Below are 16023 nucleotides of genomic sequence, written 5' to 3'. Positions count from 1 at the left end.
TGTCAGTTTGAATGAAAACACACAAGAACTGACTACATTCCTGGAAATGAAGGTCACTGGAAGAACAATATGTTTTAACAACTGGAAATAGATGAAATATAAAGCTTCCACTCAAAAAAAGGTAAAAGAACATGAATATTTCCAAAGTAACCAAACACCTGTGTATGTGTGTGGGGGGGGGGGGGAATGTTATGAACTACTTTACTGACAATGAAAATTAAACAAACAACAATGCACAATACATAAATAACATTGGTCATCGGTGCATTATGGTGCATTATGGTTCCCAGACCAGCCAAGAATTAAATGGTGTGGATACTGTTTTGGGGTTTTTTCAAATGGAATTTTCTGAATCAGCATCAAAATGCTACGACTAAAACCACAGACAGAACTAAAACAAGTTATTGTAAAACTGTGAGGAAATAATATAGACCTGCTGATGAATACTGTAGTCCATATCAATACAATATCCTGCAGGCATAACACAAACAAACATCTTTTATACATAGAATTATACTTTAATACGCTTCACATATTTTGAAGCTTGCTCCAAAACCGTCTCACAAGGCATCTCGAACTTTCCGTACAAATCTATTTGTTCCAGTGTTAAGAATAAATAAATAAATAGTATTCTTGAAAAATGCATTTTGACGCATGTTGATCGAAGGCTCTGTCCTTTAGCTTGTCAGTTTATATCCAGTGAGACGACACTGTACTAGAAACCGAAGCAGCCAAGTTGCTGTTTGGGGTCCAGACTTCTTGTTGATGTTTGAAATAGCTGCAACATGATGGCTATCTGGAGTAAAACATGTCTGTAGTCCTTATATGGATTACAATAATTCAAGATGAGATTTTCCAGATGGACGCGGCAATAGAGGAATGAGAAAAGCATTTCATTGGTTGGTTGCAGAGTCTACAGGTGATGTGGATGTAACTTCTGTGATAACAGGACGACTTCAATACTGAGAGACTACAAGGTTTGCGTTCTGCTTTTGTGTCCTGCAAAGAAGCACTTTGTGGCAAGTATTAAAAATATTACTTTTTTTTAAGTCTTTGCTTCAAGTTTCTTTCTGCCATCTTTTTATATCACATGCTGGTAGCCCTTTGCTCTCAGAAAGCATGTTTAACATCATATTTTGTGTGCAGCATCTGTTCAGTCCTTAGGCAGCACTGTAAAGCAAAGAAAAAGGAAGTGCTTTATGGATAAATGTGGAGTTGTGTGGAGGTCAGCTGTGGCAGAAGGAGCAGTGAATCCCTCCAGTCAGGTCACTGATGGTTCCGTCTTTGACAAGGTTTTGCAGGAGCTGGGTCTCTCTGTCCACGTCGTGCATTTTCTGACGCCACATGGCGCTCATGGTCAGGTGGTCGTAGTAGTGCAGAGGCGCCCCCTGCTGGGAGAGGTTGTAGCCGAAGCCTGCCAGGCTGACCTCGTCGCACAGCAGACTGGCGAGATTCAGTGCGGAGACGCCCAGGGTCGGCACATTCTGTAGAAAGAGACAAGCAACAAAACTATGCATTAATAGTTTCCTTATTATTACTAATAGCCGTTAGTCATCAAGTTCCTTCAGAAAGCTATTAATAATAGTCCTATTTATTTCAATATTTGTATTAGTTATTCAATCTCAATCAATCAATCTTTATTTATATAGCGCCAAATCACAACAGAAGTCATCTCAAGGCACTTTTCACATAGAGCAGTTCTAGACTGTACTCTTTATTTTAATTTAAAGAGACCCAACATTCCCACAATGATCCCAATATATATCATTGTGTATATTATTTACATAAGTGTATACTTCATTTTAAACAAGTTCAAACTTTTTCTTTATTAAAAACTTTTAAAAAATGTTTAACTGTGCTGTCCATTTCATCCTCTTTGTTGTCATGTGACCTCAACAGATCTTCTAATTTAGCACAGGATGCTGAGTCATTAAAGGTGACGATCATTTTAAAAAATGAGAAAATACCTCACAGCAGGTTTCAAGCTTGATGTAGATGATTAGTCACTTTAAATGGTGTGTTGCTGATTGTTTAAATTAGCATTCTAAAAGGCCAAGAATTAGATATACTGTATGAAGTAGAGACAGTAACTGATACAATATCACGACAATGTGAATGGTTGTGGTGGTTGCAGTAAACAAAACCAAACACAAGGTGGAGCCACTTCTACGCAGCAAAGTGTGAACAGCTGCTTTTGATGGGAAACACGTGTTTGAAGTCACTTATCTGATACAGAGAGCAGTGTTTTGTCTACAGATACAGAAAGACACCTGCTCCCTGTCAAAAAAGGATGTTTTAAAACAAATGGTTCCAGCCACAGAGATTGTAGTATGTCTTAATTTACATATCATTTTCATATATTTCCATGATTATCTAAAGAGCACCCTGTGACCAGATTAGTTTGACACTGAGAATATACAGTTAATATACAATATATAATATTTATACCGTATTAAATTCAATTAGCAACATGTATCTTTATGTTTCTTATTAAAGTTCATAAAGTTTATTTTATTTGGACATGAGGAGACGTCTTTGCTTGTCAGACTGTTGTCTACAGTAACTGTACACAGAGGTAGCTAACACAATGAATACAAAGTTTATGACTATTTCAAATATCGAACTATAAACAGGCACATGTAGTAAGCAACCAACTGTTACATAAATAAATGTGATAAGTTAAGATAAGATAAGACTAAAATAGGAATAAACATGCAGAGGCAGTTTATAACCAGGCAGATATGAGAACAATGGGACTCAGTATTTAGTTGACTTTTCTTTTGACCACAACTGTCAAAAATACCTTTGTGTTTATTTAGTATTGCTCAACATATGTCATGTGAGCTGTGGGTGTTTTGGTTATGAGAACACAGGCAGACAAGACATGCAGGCTCACTTCCTCTTTTGGGAAGTGTCTCTCACCTTGTCCCAGCCCAGCAGTCGTTGTGTTGGTGGAAGGTATTTCAGCAGGTCCAGTGCCGTCTCTCTAATGACGTGCGGATTGAGGAGTCTGAATCTTTCAGGCTCGAGAGGAATTTGATCGGGAACCTTCTGCCAGAAGAACAGCCTATCCCACAGAGGCTGCAACACAAAGAGCAGATGTGTCATCATGACAGGCTAGTACTAACAGGTTTTTTTTTTCCATCATGAATTATCCTTTGTCAAAGCTGGAGACAGTTTTTGAGGCTTGGTTACGCAAAACTATTCGGTGATGACAGGCAGATTAAAGACAGTAGAAGTTGGGGGTGTTGTGACATAGAAATGTTTGCTGATTCATTTGGCCATATACTATTTGAGTAAAACAAATATTGGCAATCATTTCTAAATCACGTGAGATTACTTCATCAATGTTGGTAACAAACATTTTGAAATGAATAAAACAGATTTTTCTGACTCAGCCAAAGTGCCTGTAAGAACAATCTGATGTTCACTCTCTCTATCCCCCTTTCCACAAATTGTGGCACCTTGTATTTTATACATTCTATCATGTCACTCTTAGGCCTGTCACTATAACAACTTTTGTTGGACAATATATTGTCTCAGAAATTATCGCGACAATATTATCGTCATATGAAGACCATTTAACACCACTGGCATAATGATAATATACTAGCAAAATAATGCAAGGGGAGGGAAGGGGGATTGGAGAGTGGGCAGTATGCTTCTGTTAAAGCAGACACTGCTTGCTTAGCCAATATGACATGAATAGCTTCTTAGCTGCTAATGTGTGGCAATAAATGATCATGGTCATGTCCATGTATAGACATGATGATGTTGATAAAATTACGTTATTGTACGATAAGTCGGTAATGTAATTATTGTGACAGGCCTAGGCTCCTTTCATACCCAGGAAGCCGGTTTAATTACACCTATTTCATAAATAATATAATTGTCATACTTTGAAAAGACTTAGAGTGTTTAGAGAAGACTGAACAGGGGGTTGTGAGTAGTGTAGTATAATGCTTGTTAACCACATCTGCTATCAGCTGCATGCTGGTTTCGAAAGCTCTTCTATTTGTAAACGTGAAAACTCCAGCTACAAGAAATGAAAAAAAAACCCATACTTTAGTTCCTTTCAATTCCATGTGTTTTATAATGTTTGACACTTTGTTCAAATTCAGGTGAGTTTCTTAATCACCGTTCATTTTCTAATTGTGTTTCTCTTTTTAAAGATGACTCTTTTCTGCTTTGCTTGCTTCCTTTATCGCCCATTTGTTGCCCGATCGAGTCAAACCTGACTTATACTGACTTCACAGACATTACAAAAAGTTTCTGCCTTTATCTTTTAATGCAAAAAAAAAAAGGTCTAATAAGCAGCAACACAGAGCTATCAGGACGCTTTGCTCTAACACGTGCTGCATTGATAGTCACACAAACACACACGTGGGCGCACAGACACTCTCTACAGCACACTTTTGCCCGCTGCAGATTCTGGGAGATTGTATCTCATTTGCGGGCGTCAGGGAGCCGCTATCAATATCCGGGACACTCCCGGAACTTCTGGGAGAGTTGGGATGTCTGCACTAAAGCATAACTAGCGCTATAGGGGTATTTGTAGCACCAGAGATGCTACTGTTAGGACAGTTATGACATTTCATTGTTCAGTGATGTTTATGGACATTAAGCTGTTTTAATTCAGTTTTTGTTTTATTGTGAATTTTAATATCATCTAATATGAAGAGTGCACACTGCAGTTACAAAAGGGTCACTACATGATTCTATTTTTTACAGCAAGTTTCTAATTGACTACTGAAACAAAGTTATTGTTACATTATATTGTTCATAAATTATTTAATTTTGACAGTAAGGCTTTAGTGTGGTAAATTGCAAACAACTGATGGAGATTATATCACTCATGACTAGTCTAAAAATGGTATCTGTGCTAAAAGGACCCAAAAAAAAGGATTGAGAATCAGATCGAATCAAATCGTGACCTTAAAATCGAAAATAAAATCGAATCGAGGATTTGGAGAATCGTGACATCCCTAGTGAATATAAGTCGTTGTGCAGAATTGAATGTACAGTCAACATACAATACTCACACACACACACACACACACACACACACACACACACACCGCACCACTACCCACCACAGTGTTGTGCTTGTTGATCATCGCTGACGTCCAGCTGATGTCTCCGCCTTTATGCACCACGGCTACGAACAGAGTCTGTGAGTCTGTGTCAACCCATTGGAGCGGCGTTCCCTCTGGGTAACTCATCCTGATGCTGGTCCGGTTCCCAACATCAACACTGAACTCTCCCAGAGGACCGCTGTTTAACCTGGATGAGAAACACATACACACACAGTCATTGACTTAAAAGTGTTTTTTGGTTATGTACAGATAAGAATAAATGCATTGTTATACCTGGATTAGTAATTTTACATTATAAATGAGTTCATGTTAATCGTTTCTATCGGCAACTGACAGGAAAAACTTGGAATCGAGCTGTTTCCTAGCAACACTATTTTAATGTACCAGAGTAGAGCTTTCCAAAAAGAAACAAATTAATTCAGTACATTTTTTTTACCTTATGATGATGTCAAATTTGTCGATCAGCTGGCCCAGCTCCAGGCCTTTGAGAATGCCTCCATTTCCCATCACCACACAGCGTCGACATTCTTTTGATTTTTCCATTTGGGCTGCAGAGTCCGGCAGCTTTTAAAGGAAAAAATTCAAGTTCAAGCTCTGAAAAGTGTGAGTTATTCATCTTTTCAGCTGTTAAGTTTTTCTTTTACTGGTTGAAAATATTCATGCATGTTTTATGGGCTGCAACAACATCAGTTAGATGCTTCAATATTTACTCAGTCATGTCAGACAGGTTTGTTTGACTGCTGTTAGTCCAGCCCTCAGGACACACAGCACAGCTGGTCTATATCTCTTAGCATGTATTCTTCAATAATAAAAGGACACTTGGGTTGAAATGTTGTCGTGTTAATTCTTCCTCCAAATATCGTGTGCTGTTTCTCATATCTTTGTTTGTACTGTGATAAAAAAAAAATCTCATCTAAAAAAGAGAGAAGATTTTTGTTTCTTATGTATAAAGTTCCAATTATTCTTTGTGGACTATTCTTTGGACTTCGCTGCTCAACCTTAAGAGCTTCACTTTATTGTCTGTGCAGCTGCACACAGCTGTTTGGAACAACTTATTTAAATGTGGTTAAAGTCAGCTCTGACACCTGGAAACCAAAGTCACTTCTAGGTGTCTAAAAGTGTATTAATAACTACAAATACAAGATATGCAAAAAGTATTTCTAAACTATCTTGAGATATACATATATATATACATATATATATGTAAATCTGAAAATATCATTGGTTGAAATAGAAATACTAGTAAAAACTTAACTGAAGATATCTTGAATGTATTGTTAACATCCAGCCTCCATAATCTATAATTATATCATTGTATAATAAATGCTTTCATGATATATGATGTCATCGCATCTGACAAAAGAGATGTTAATCTCAGTGAGACGTCTACCTGCTTAAATAAAGAATATATATGATAGAAATTTGGAGTAGTAAAATTGTACTAGTAAGTTATTGTAAATGCAGAAATCTTCATCAACATAGTGATTGGTAAGACAGTAATGATTCCATATCAAACTGCATGTGCACAATAAAACCTTTGAATGTTCTAAAGGTTGCTTGCCACTTGTCTTTCAGGTTTCTGTTGTTCTGCAACACGTCTGCTCCTGCCACAGAAACACTGCCCACTAACCTCATCTTGGCATTTGTGTGTGCAGTGAAAACATAACTTTAACCGGAATAGCGGTATGTGGCAGACGCAGCTGTAGATAACGATCAGGCTACTTCGGGACACTCAAAGCTTTAGGTGTGTTTGGTAATTTCACACAGCCAGGAACACACCATGAGCCCGTAGTTAATGATCAAATACTGCATAGATTAGATAGAAATAAACAGAGTGACGGATATGAAGATGTTGTATTCACCTGCTTGAGCAGGTTCTCTACTTTGCCCTGCAGACCTTTGAAGCCAAAGGGGGGCGGGTACTGAAAGAGGTCCTCAGTAAGTGGCACGTCCCTCCATAGGAAAGGCTGAGTCAGGTGACTTGAGGTGGGGAGTCGAGCCATCAGACTCTGCCTGGTGCTGCCTGGATGACACTGACCCGTCAGAACTCTGCGTACATGTTCATGCACTCGCTGCAAGTAAAACAGAGGTCACGTAAACAACATGTACTAAAGGCTCTAATGATACTGGCAATATAATTACAATCTGAATATGTACTGATAGCAATCTAAGTACACAAACATGTGGGCGTAGCGGTAGAGTACCTATGATCCATGCAGCTTCATTACAACAGATGGTGTTGTGTAAATGCTGGGATTTAGGGTTGCATTTTAAAAATCAGTAGCATAAAGAGCTGTCGGCAGCGCCCAGTGCAGGGCTGCAGAGCCTGGCCACAGACCATCGGTTAGATTACGGAAATGTACGGTTAGAAATGTGACTCAGATTGAAACAGGATGGGGTCAAAACTAAAAAGGCAGTGTGTGTTGGGTTTTTTTGTAGCTTATAAAGGCCCAGCCTGCAGAGATGTGTCATTACCGGCATCCACTTAAAAAAACAAACTGAAGTGAACAGTGTCAAAGCGGGTGCAACTATTTGTGACGTTAATGTTCCACTGTGGAGGAGAAGTACGTCAGCTTTCCAGAACATTCCAGGAAAAACTTCATTACGCACAACTGGTTTCAATACCAAAGCATCTTTCTTCCCAATAGCTCACTTCACTGAATATAAAGAAACATGTTTATCTTTCCCTTATGTGACTTAATAAGCCAAAATACTTCAGCTATCATTATTATTATTATACCTACATTTTCATTTTCATTGAGCAAAGTCTGATCCAAGAATGAGTCAACAGGAATCTAACAAGCTAAAAACTTAACCTAAAAAGTCTGACAGTAGAGCATATAAGAGAATGTATGACTTAAATAAATATTTACCTATTCTTATTTAATTGCAGTTCATATAGTCGATTTATTTAATTCTGTGTTTCATGAAAATCCGTGCTTTAAGCCTGTTGTGCTTGCATCTGTAGCTGCGGGTGTTGTTATTGACTAAAAAGGAACACCATCTACAAATCATCCTCCTGCCATCTGTTATCTCGTAAAATACGGTTAAAGTCCAACAGAAGTCAACAGTGTCAAAAGCCCTGGTTCATCATTTCAATCCACTTCCTTTAACAGTCGTGTTAAACCAATAATGAAAAGCAGGTTTTTGAGTCAAGTCAGTTTTGTAATGGTGTGTGAATCATCTGATAAATTGTTTACAGTAACAACAGGTGTGCATCATTAGCTGCACTAAAGCAGCGAGTCAATGCTCTGTCGAGTTGATGTAGGAAAGATAAAACTCTGCTATAGTACATGACATGCAGTATAATGTGGTTCCCTCATGGCTTTGTGTGTATGACCAGTCATTGTGATTGTCAGCAGTAATAAAAAAAAGTGGAAATCAGTCGGGCTCACCCTGTGGTAACCTGAGTAGATGGTATGTGAGGCTGCAAATTTTATTTGTTTGCTTGTAATAATTCTTGCATATATTTCTTTACTACTGTTGTTTTTTTATTGCTTGTGTGCTTACTTATTATTCTTTTTATTGATGCTCTTTCTGTTTTTGCTATACCCTTAACATGACAAAGCATATTGCCCTTTATTTGAAGTAGTGCCACCACAGGGAATAAATGTAGAAATGCTCCTATTCGCTCTCCTATCACTGCATTAGCCACTGTAACACACATGCTAAAACTCTCAGTGCCCCCCCCAAACTCACCACACAAGCCACAAGCGCCCATTATTGTGCAGCTACCTTATCAATTAGAGGGAATGTTTTAATTTGGAGGGGATGGATTATTCATTTCGGGGCAACAAAACCAGTAATATGATGGTGCTGTGATACCTACTTAGAGGAAACTGGTGGCTTTGCACAAGAGCTGCACAAAATCACAAGACATATATCATCTTGGCAGGAAATGAGAAATGAAACCTTTCAATTATAGTGTTGCAACATTGGTTTCACATCAAGGGGAGACAAAAAAAGAAAAAAGAAAAAAGGTCCGTCTTTGCAACAGTGGCTGTAAAGACTCATAGATTTTGACATGGATTTTATGTTCTCTTTTCTGTTTCCTTGTTTCTATCCTATTATCGGCATCTGGGTCTAACTAGAAAAAATCTGCGTGGCCGTTGGCCAAACTCTCGCTTCTCAATACTGACCTTTTTATGTTCGGCGTCCACATGCCACTCCACGGGTGAGCTTTTCTCTGCCCCTAACTGCGCCAGAGAAACCATGGCCAGCACCAGAAAACCTAAAATGCCACCACATACTAACACACGTCTGCAAGCACACACACACACACACACACACACACACAAGATGTAGAGAGAGAGAGGGGGGGGGGGGGCAGACAGGCACAGAAAAGAGAGAAGCAAAGGTTTATTTCTGTTAGGGTGTGAGAAATAACTTTTTCACTCTCAAGTTACAAATAAGTATCAGTTGGTATATCAGGTATCATTTCTGTGTGTGTTTTACTGCCAAAATGTTCATGAGAGGTAGAGTAAATCTTGGTATGCGTTTCCTGGAGGAGGAACTGGTACATGTTACAATGCCACCTTCCTCTGACTTAATGACTCTCAGAAGAGGAAGGGCGCCTGTGTTAGTCAAACCACACTGTGAAAGAGGGAGATGTTTGTTACCCTGCTGCTCCCTGTGAAGCTTGCAGGGGTTCAATATATATATATATAAAATATTCATGCGTGAGCTATTAAAAACAGTGACAAGCTGCTCTGCATCGATGCCTGCTGATGTTAGAAGACTTAATATGGCGTAAGATACAGTAAATCCTGCTTAGAGGACGAGTTGAGCAATACAGTTAGAAGTCAGAGGAGGAGAGTCTTTGCTGTGGAAATCTGAGAGTCAGACTGAAGATGTCTTAAGCAGAGGTATTTATTTAGGCTTAATATTGAGTGTAATGACGGTGTAAATCTGAGGCTGTCCCAGAAGAAGGGCGTATTTAATCCTCTCAACTCCATACATGTTCTGGCTGGTGTGCTGGGGCAAATATTACCCAATAAGGGTATATCTGCTTCTCTGCACCTTAAGTAGAAGGAAATGACTAACTGTGTGCACCTCACCCCCTCATATTCCACGGCCCTTAAGAGGGGTAAGGTACAGACTGTGCATGCTAAAGACTGGTCAGAGGAGGCTTGCTTGTCTCTCCAGGGCTGCCTGGATTCCACAGACTGGAACATGTTTAAGGACACTTGCTCTGATATTGATGAACTCACTGATGTTATTAGTAGCAGGGTCTCATACTGTGAGGACACTGTTGTTCCAACTAAGGTTTTTAAGGTATATCCAAGTAGTAAACCCTGGGTCTCTAAGTCCTTTAAGAGTCTTCTGTATAAAAAGAAAATAGCTTTTAAGGCAGGTAATTTGCAGGTGTTGCACAACCTTCAGAAGGACATTAAAAGAGAAATTAGGGCAGGTAAAATTAAATATAAAGACAAATTAGAATCACAGCTCAGGATGAACAACCTGGGCTCAGCTTGGGACAGTATAAAGACCATTGCTGGGGGCAAGGTACATGAAAGGAGTAAGCTAGAACTCTCCAGCTATAAATCTGACTCACTGCAGAACAATTAGGCCCCATTTTTTACTATATATTCTGTCTCTCACTCTTCCTGCAGAGAGTGCCGCTGTTATGGAAGCAGTCTGTAGTAGTGCCTGTTGCCAAGGTCAGTCACCCCAAAACCCTTAATGACCTAAGACCTGTTGCCCTGACCTCCCTTGTCGCAAAATCTTTTGAGAAACTTATTGAAGTAGAGCTTTGGCCAAAGTGGAACCCCTCTTAGATCCCTTTGAGTTTGCCTATAGGGCCAAGAGGGGAGTGCAAGATGCCACAATAACCCTTCTAAATATTCTCTATAAACATCTTGAAAAGAGTGAGAATCATGCTAGGTTACTCTTTGTTGATTTCTCATCAGCATTTAATACCATCCATTGATAATCAGCTAAAGTTCGATTTGAACATCCTCTGTGTGTAAGAGATGACATCAGAGACTCTCTGCACTCAGGAGACTCTCCAAGTTCCAAGTGGACAAATCACTTATGACTTAGTTTTATAGAGCTTTTATTGAGTCAGCTTTGACATTTTCTGTAATTTGCTGGTATGGAAATCTTCCCATTAGAGATAAGAATGCACTGTCAAAGATTGTGAAGATGGCCAACAAGATAGTGGGAGTGGAGTTTAGCAGTCTTGTAGCATTTTATAACAAGCAGGTGTTAAACAAAGCAATTAGCATTTATCAAGACAAAAGTCTCCCTCTGCATGGAGAGTATACGCTTTTACCATCTTCAGCACTCCCATAGCTTTTAAACAGCGGTACAAAATTTCCTTTATCCCTCTTTCCATCCAAGCACTGAATGCACTTTACAGAGGGAGATAGTCCATGTCCATCCTAGTCCCCCCCGTCCCTGGCTTGAACATATTTATTATTGATTCGTATTTATTAGTTTTTCTTTTATAAATTCCTGTTTTTAATTCCAATCAATTCATTTTGTTGTTGTGTTTTAATCTGTTGTGTGATCTGTGTTTTTTTTTCTGTATTCCTGCTTCAAACTAAGTGCCCTTTTGGGACAAAGAATAAAATGAATCTCAATCTGAATTAGCAGTCAGTCAGTTCGGTCGCTTTTTTAAAGGAAAAACCACAGCCCTCATCAAGATCCAACAGTTATTCAAATGCTCTCGCGCAACACAAACTGCCCACCTAGGAAACACTGTGTTTGCAGTCTAGCACAGTATACAGACTGCAAGCTGCACTGAGATCATAAAATAACTATAAAGGCTTACTACAGACACTGCAACCCTTTATTTCATCCCTTAGTGTGGACTGAAAGCCAATACAGCTATTCAAAGGCCTTGTTTTAATTGACTGTAAATGTTTTCAGCTTCACTTACATCTTTATATTTTCTTCCACTTACCTACCTAATATTGTTCTGCATTGTTGTTGTTGTTTCTCGACACCATTGTAAACGAGGATGTTTCCTCAGCAGCCTTTCAAAGGTAAAAAAATAAAGTTTAACGATGAAAACGACAGCGAGGGGGACGAGATGTGGGAGGAGGTGAGCGTGCACGGACAGTCAGAAACTACAGAAAAATGCAAAGAATGCACCAGCTCAAACGTCCTGCAGCATATCTGTTGGGTAAGTCTTACAGGGAAAATATTTAGATAGTGTTGTGATGCAATATGCTCATGGCTGTAAGGCAGGTTAAAGTGTGTTTGTGTAACAACGGCTTTACATGAAGAAACAGGCATTAAGATGAAACTGCGGACTTTGTACACAACAGGGAGGAAAAAGGCAAAAACTTTATAAAACTACAGTAAAATGCTTTAAAAAAAATCCTGAACAGACCCCAGAAAGAAGTCTCTCCACCTGAGCCAGGCTAACACAATCAGTTAGATCAGGGGTGTCCAACTCATTTTAGTTCAAGAAAAATAGAAACTTATATACTACATACTCGACTGTCCTACACATGCTACACGCTGGTTGTTCACCAGCATTCCTCTTCCTACCAAGTTCACTCTCTTGTGACGTGATAATGTCTGACTGCTACATGACCACAAAAGCACAAGCAGATTCTTCTATGCGGTTCCAGATGACCAGGATAAAAAAAATAGCTGAGTCAGGTTAGTTACAGTTGTAGTGACATCATTACAAGAGTACAAAAATGTGCAGTGGAGCGCGTCGCCTGTGCATTATTTACAACTGCGCTCCACCAAAATAATAAAAGGTGGGCTGGCTAAGAAATTGATCTTTGAATTATTCACTGCTGTTTAATTATGAATGGCTGTTCGTAATGCAAGAAGAGAGCTCGTTTGTGTGTGTGTGTGTGTGTGTGTGTGTGTGTGTGTGTGTTTTAGGATATATTGACATGTTGATGCTTTTTTAGTTTTTGTTATAATGATGGACAGGATGCCTTTTCTTATTGGTCGTGCTGATGAGTGGACACAGTCCACCAGGAACAGGTGGTGATATCAGGAGAGATCTCTCCCTTCTTTCAGACTGAGATGCTAGCTGATAATCACTTTGGTGTAGTGTGACAAAGACGAGCATGACTGTGCTCTTGTTTCATCTTGACCTTTCAGAGTTCACTTTAGAAGAATACAGCTGATGGATACAGATGAGGAACTGAATGCAAAAGTCATAATTATTTATATACTAGATAGAGTGTGAACTCTTGTCAACTTCCCTTTTTAGATGTTACACAGCTTTCATAAAAGGTGATTGAAAAGCAGCTGGACTGTAAGCAGACTAAACAATGTTATCTTGACATAAACACACTGGCTGTGGTTTTGAATGATCCGGCTGTTCTCCAGGTAGGCAGAGAACAGTAAGAGTCATTGTGCTTGTGTTATGTGAATGTTACCTGTGTGCTCCCAAGCGTTTAGGTAGCCTCATGTTGTCCCCGCTCTCTCTGGATTCTGAGAACTCTTCTGGTTTCTCTGCTGAAGCCTGAAGCCCTCTGACTCTTAGGGGTCTTGCACTAGACAAGGAAGGGAAGTCAGGTACAGCCAATACAGATGTGAGTTCATAATTATTATACACATTAGAGAACAATATGTGGTGTTACTCATAATATATATGAGTAGTATACAGGGTTCCCACACATTTTTATCATTGAATTTTTAAAACTTTTCCATAAGTATTCCACAAAGGTAGGCCCACATAGTGACTATAGGGCACAGTAACAGAACATTTTTAACAGAGTATATGTCATTTCCTGTATTCTGGTGCCTTTTAACAGGTGTTTTGACACTTTGATCTGACTACACTGTGAGAAAAATGATGGGTACATTTTATAATTACTTCCAGAGGAAGAGTTTGGCCCCAGATCCCAAATTAGAAAATATTAAAAAGCTAAAAAATAGAAATTGATGGATAAAAGTGGGGGGTCCATGTTCATGCAGCCTATCTTATATCGTTATCTATATATCCTTAATTCAAAACTTTTCCAAAACATTCACCTAATTCCAAACTATTTCCAGGCCTGGAAAACTGTTTTTCTAATTTCATAACTTTTCCAGGAATTTCATGACAGTGGGAACCCTGGGTATATATTCTTAGGCATTGTTAAAACTAAAATTGTTGATAAAACAAAAAAGTAAGGTCTGACAAATACTGATAATAGAGAGTAAAAACATTCTGATATGCATATATCAGCTGATGATATATATATATATATATATATATATATATATATATATATATATATATATATATATATACATATATATATACAGTATTATACATAAATGCTAATTTTTGCATAGATCCCTCAAATGTGGATATTAAACACATTACATGGAGGCATGATATTTTACAATTTATAATAAACTTTATTCTATTAAATGACATCAATTCACTGCAACAGTAAAATTGACTCGGAAGGTTATAATTAAAAATACTTTAAATTAAAAAAAAACAGAACGGAAATAATATTAATATTATATTTATATATATAATATTTTATAACCTATAAATACAACATGTAAACTTAAATTATATAAATTATATAAATCAATTATATATAAAATGCTGTCCATATAAAACAGTAAATATCGGTGCATATCAGACAACATAAACGTATATAAGCCAGTATGATCTGATCTGTATATATCGGGTTCTACACACATTGTTAAGAAGCGGTTCAAATAAACTAAACCTTGTGTGTCAGTGTCATTTATGTTAATACATCTATAAAATTGATCGAATAGTAATAATAACAATAATTATAGAGACAGGGGTCATTCGACACAAATACATTGTTGCTACATTTTATAATTCACTGCAACGACATTTAACTAATATGAAACATTTCCATCTTGTTATCTACAGACGGAGCAGTCAGCTTCAACGCCCCGTTTCTGAGGGAAATATGTCGCTGTGTAGAAGCTGTTTATTAAGTTAAACTTCTCTCACTTTATTAGTAAGAAAAAGCACATTCCCTATTGTACCATAACAAAATGGAATAGTAACAGTGTCTTTAGATTAAGGTCGTAACTGTTCAATAATTAATCTATTCTTCTGAAGACACAAACCACCAATAGATAAGATAGACAGACACACACATTAACACGGCCATAGGAAGTTAAAACGCCTCTGCAGTGTTCTGAAGACTCCAGAAGAAAATGAAGCATTTTCCTTTCACTCTTACGGATTTGAACATTTTCTTCCTCTTCTCCACAGCAAGCAGACGGTACCAGTTTTGGGTTGATTTGGGGGATTTTTTGGGGGGAGCTATCACCAGTTTAACAACAGGCTAACCCAAAGCAGGGAAAGCTCTGTCCTAATACAACAACGCAGTAACAATAATGAACAGTAGTAACCATGGTAGCAACCGTTAGTCCTTTTTTTTTTATTAGGTGAAGCCGTTTACAGCGACTCGGACAGTGACCGTTAGCCGTTAGCTTGTATTTGTTTAGCGGACCATAAACTCAGTTACCGTGGAAACACTGCTTTAACCTTGATACTATTGGTTCAACAATTCATTATCATACCTTATTTAATGGCTTAGTGACTTACCTTTCCATGAATACCAATATTTCTCCATAACGGATGCTCGGACAGAATAGTCTCCTTTTAAAAAAAAAATGTAATTCTCAGCTCTCTATCCCAGCGTCATTCCTCCAGCCTCGGCTCACAGTCTCTCAGTAGAATCGCTCAGGCGTTTTAAGAAACCGTGGGGGTAAGACTCTCGAAATGTTACAATCTCGCGAGACGTTCAGAAAAGCCCCTCTGGCTGCTCTATTTCAGCCAAGTATTTCCAGCTGCTGCAATGAAGGTACACATCCAGTATCTACCTGATTACATGACACACCCACTTGTTTAGTTGGCATGTGGGGATTTGGGATAGAGGCCAGGGAGTGTGTCATACAACATCTGGTGGGGATTGATAAGAGTTATAGGAGGAGTCTGCCAGTTTTAATAAAGAGACAAAGA

General features: G+C 38.4%; 1 protein-coding gene across 1 annotated transcript; it reads right to left on the bottom strand.

Moving 5' to 3' along the window:
* Positions 1–497: 497 nt before the first annotated feature.
* Positions 498–15720, bottom strand: st3gal5 (ST3 beta-galactoside alpha-2,3-sialyltransferase 5). Its single transcript, XM_062425576.1, has 8 exons — positions 15607–15720; positions 13451–13567; positions 9236–9356; positions 6959–7168; positions 5533–5660; positions 5094–5283; positions 2923–3081; positions 498–1484 (listed from the first exon to the last, which is right to left on the bottom strand). The coding sequence occupies exons 1-8, from the start codon at positions 15612–15614 to the stop codon at positions 1227–1229; spliced, it is 1191 nt and encodes a 396-aa protein (XP_062281560.1). The 5' UTR covers positions 15615–15720; the 3' UTR covers positions 498–1226.
* Positions 15721–16023: the final 303 nt, after the last annotated feature.

Source organism: Scomber scombrus, chromosome 9 (assembly GCF_963691925.1).
Source record: "Scomber scombrus chromosome 9, fScoSco1.1, whole genome shotgun sequence".
Lineage (NCBI taxonomy): Eukaryota > Metazoa > Chordata > Actinopteri > Scombriformes > Scombridae > Scomber > Scomber scombrus.
The sequence above is the reverse complement of the archived record's forward strand: the minus strand, read 5'-3'. Positions and strand labels throughout refer to the sequence as shown.

Excerpts from the sequence above, each read along its gene's own strand:
- st3gal5 (XM_062425576.1), bottom strand. Across the intron at positions 5,284-5,532 it reads AAATTTGACATCATCATAAG|GTTAAACAGCGGTCCTCTGG; the intron begins GTAAAAAAAATG and ends TTTCTCATCCAG. Across the intron at positions 3,082-5,093 it reads TCAACAAGCACAACACTGTG|CCTCTGTGGGATAGGCTGTT; the intron begins GTGGGTAGTGGT and ends TTTGTGTTGCAG.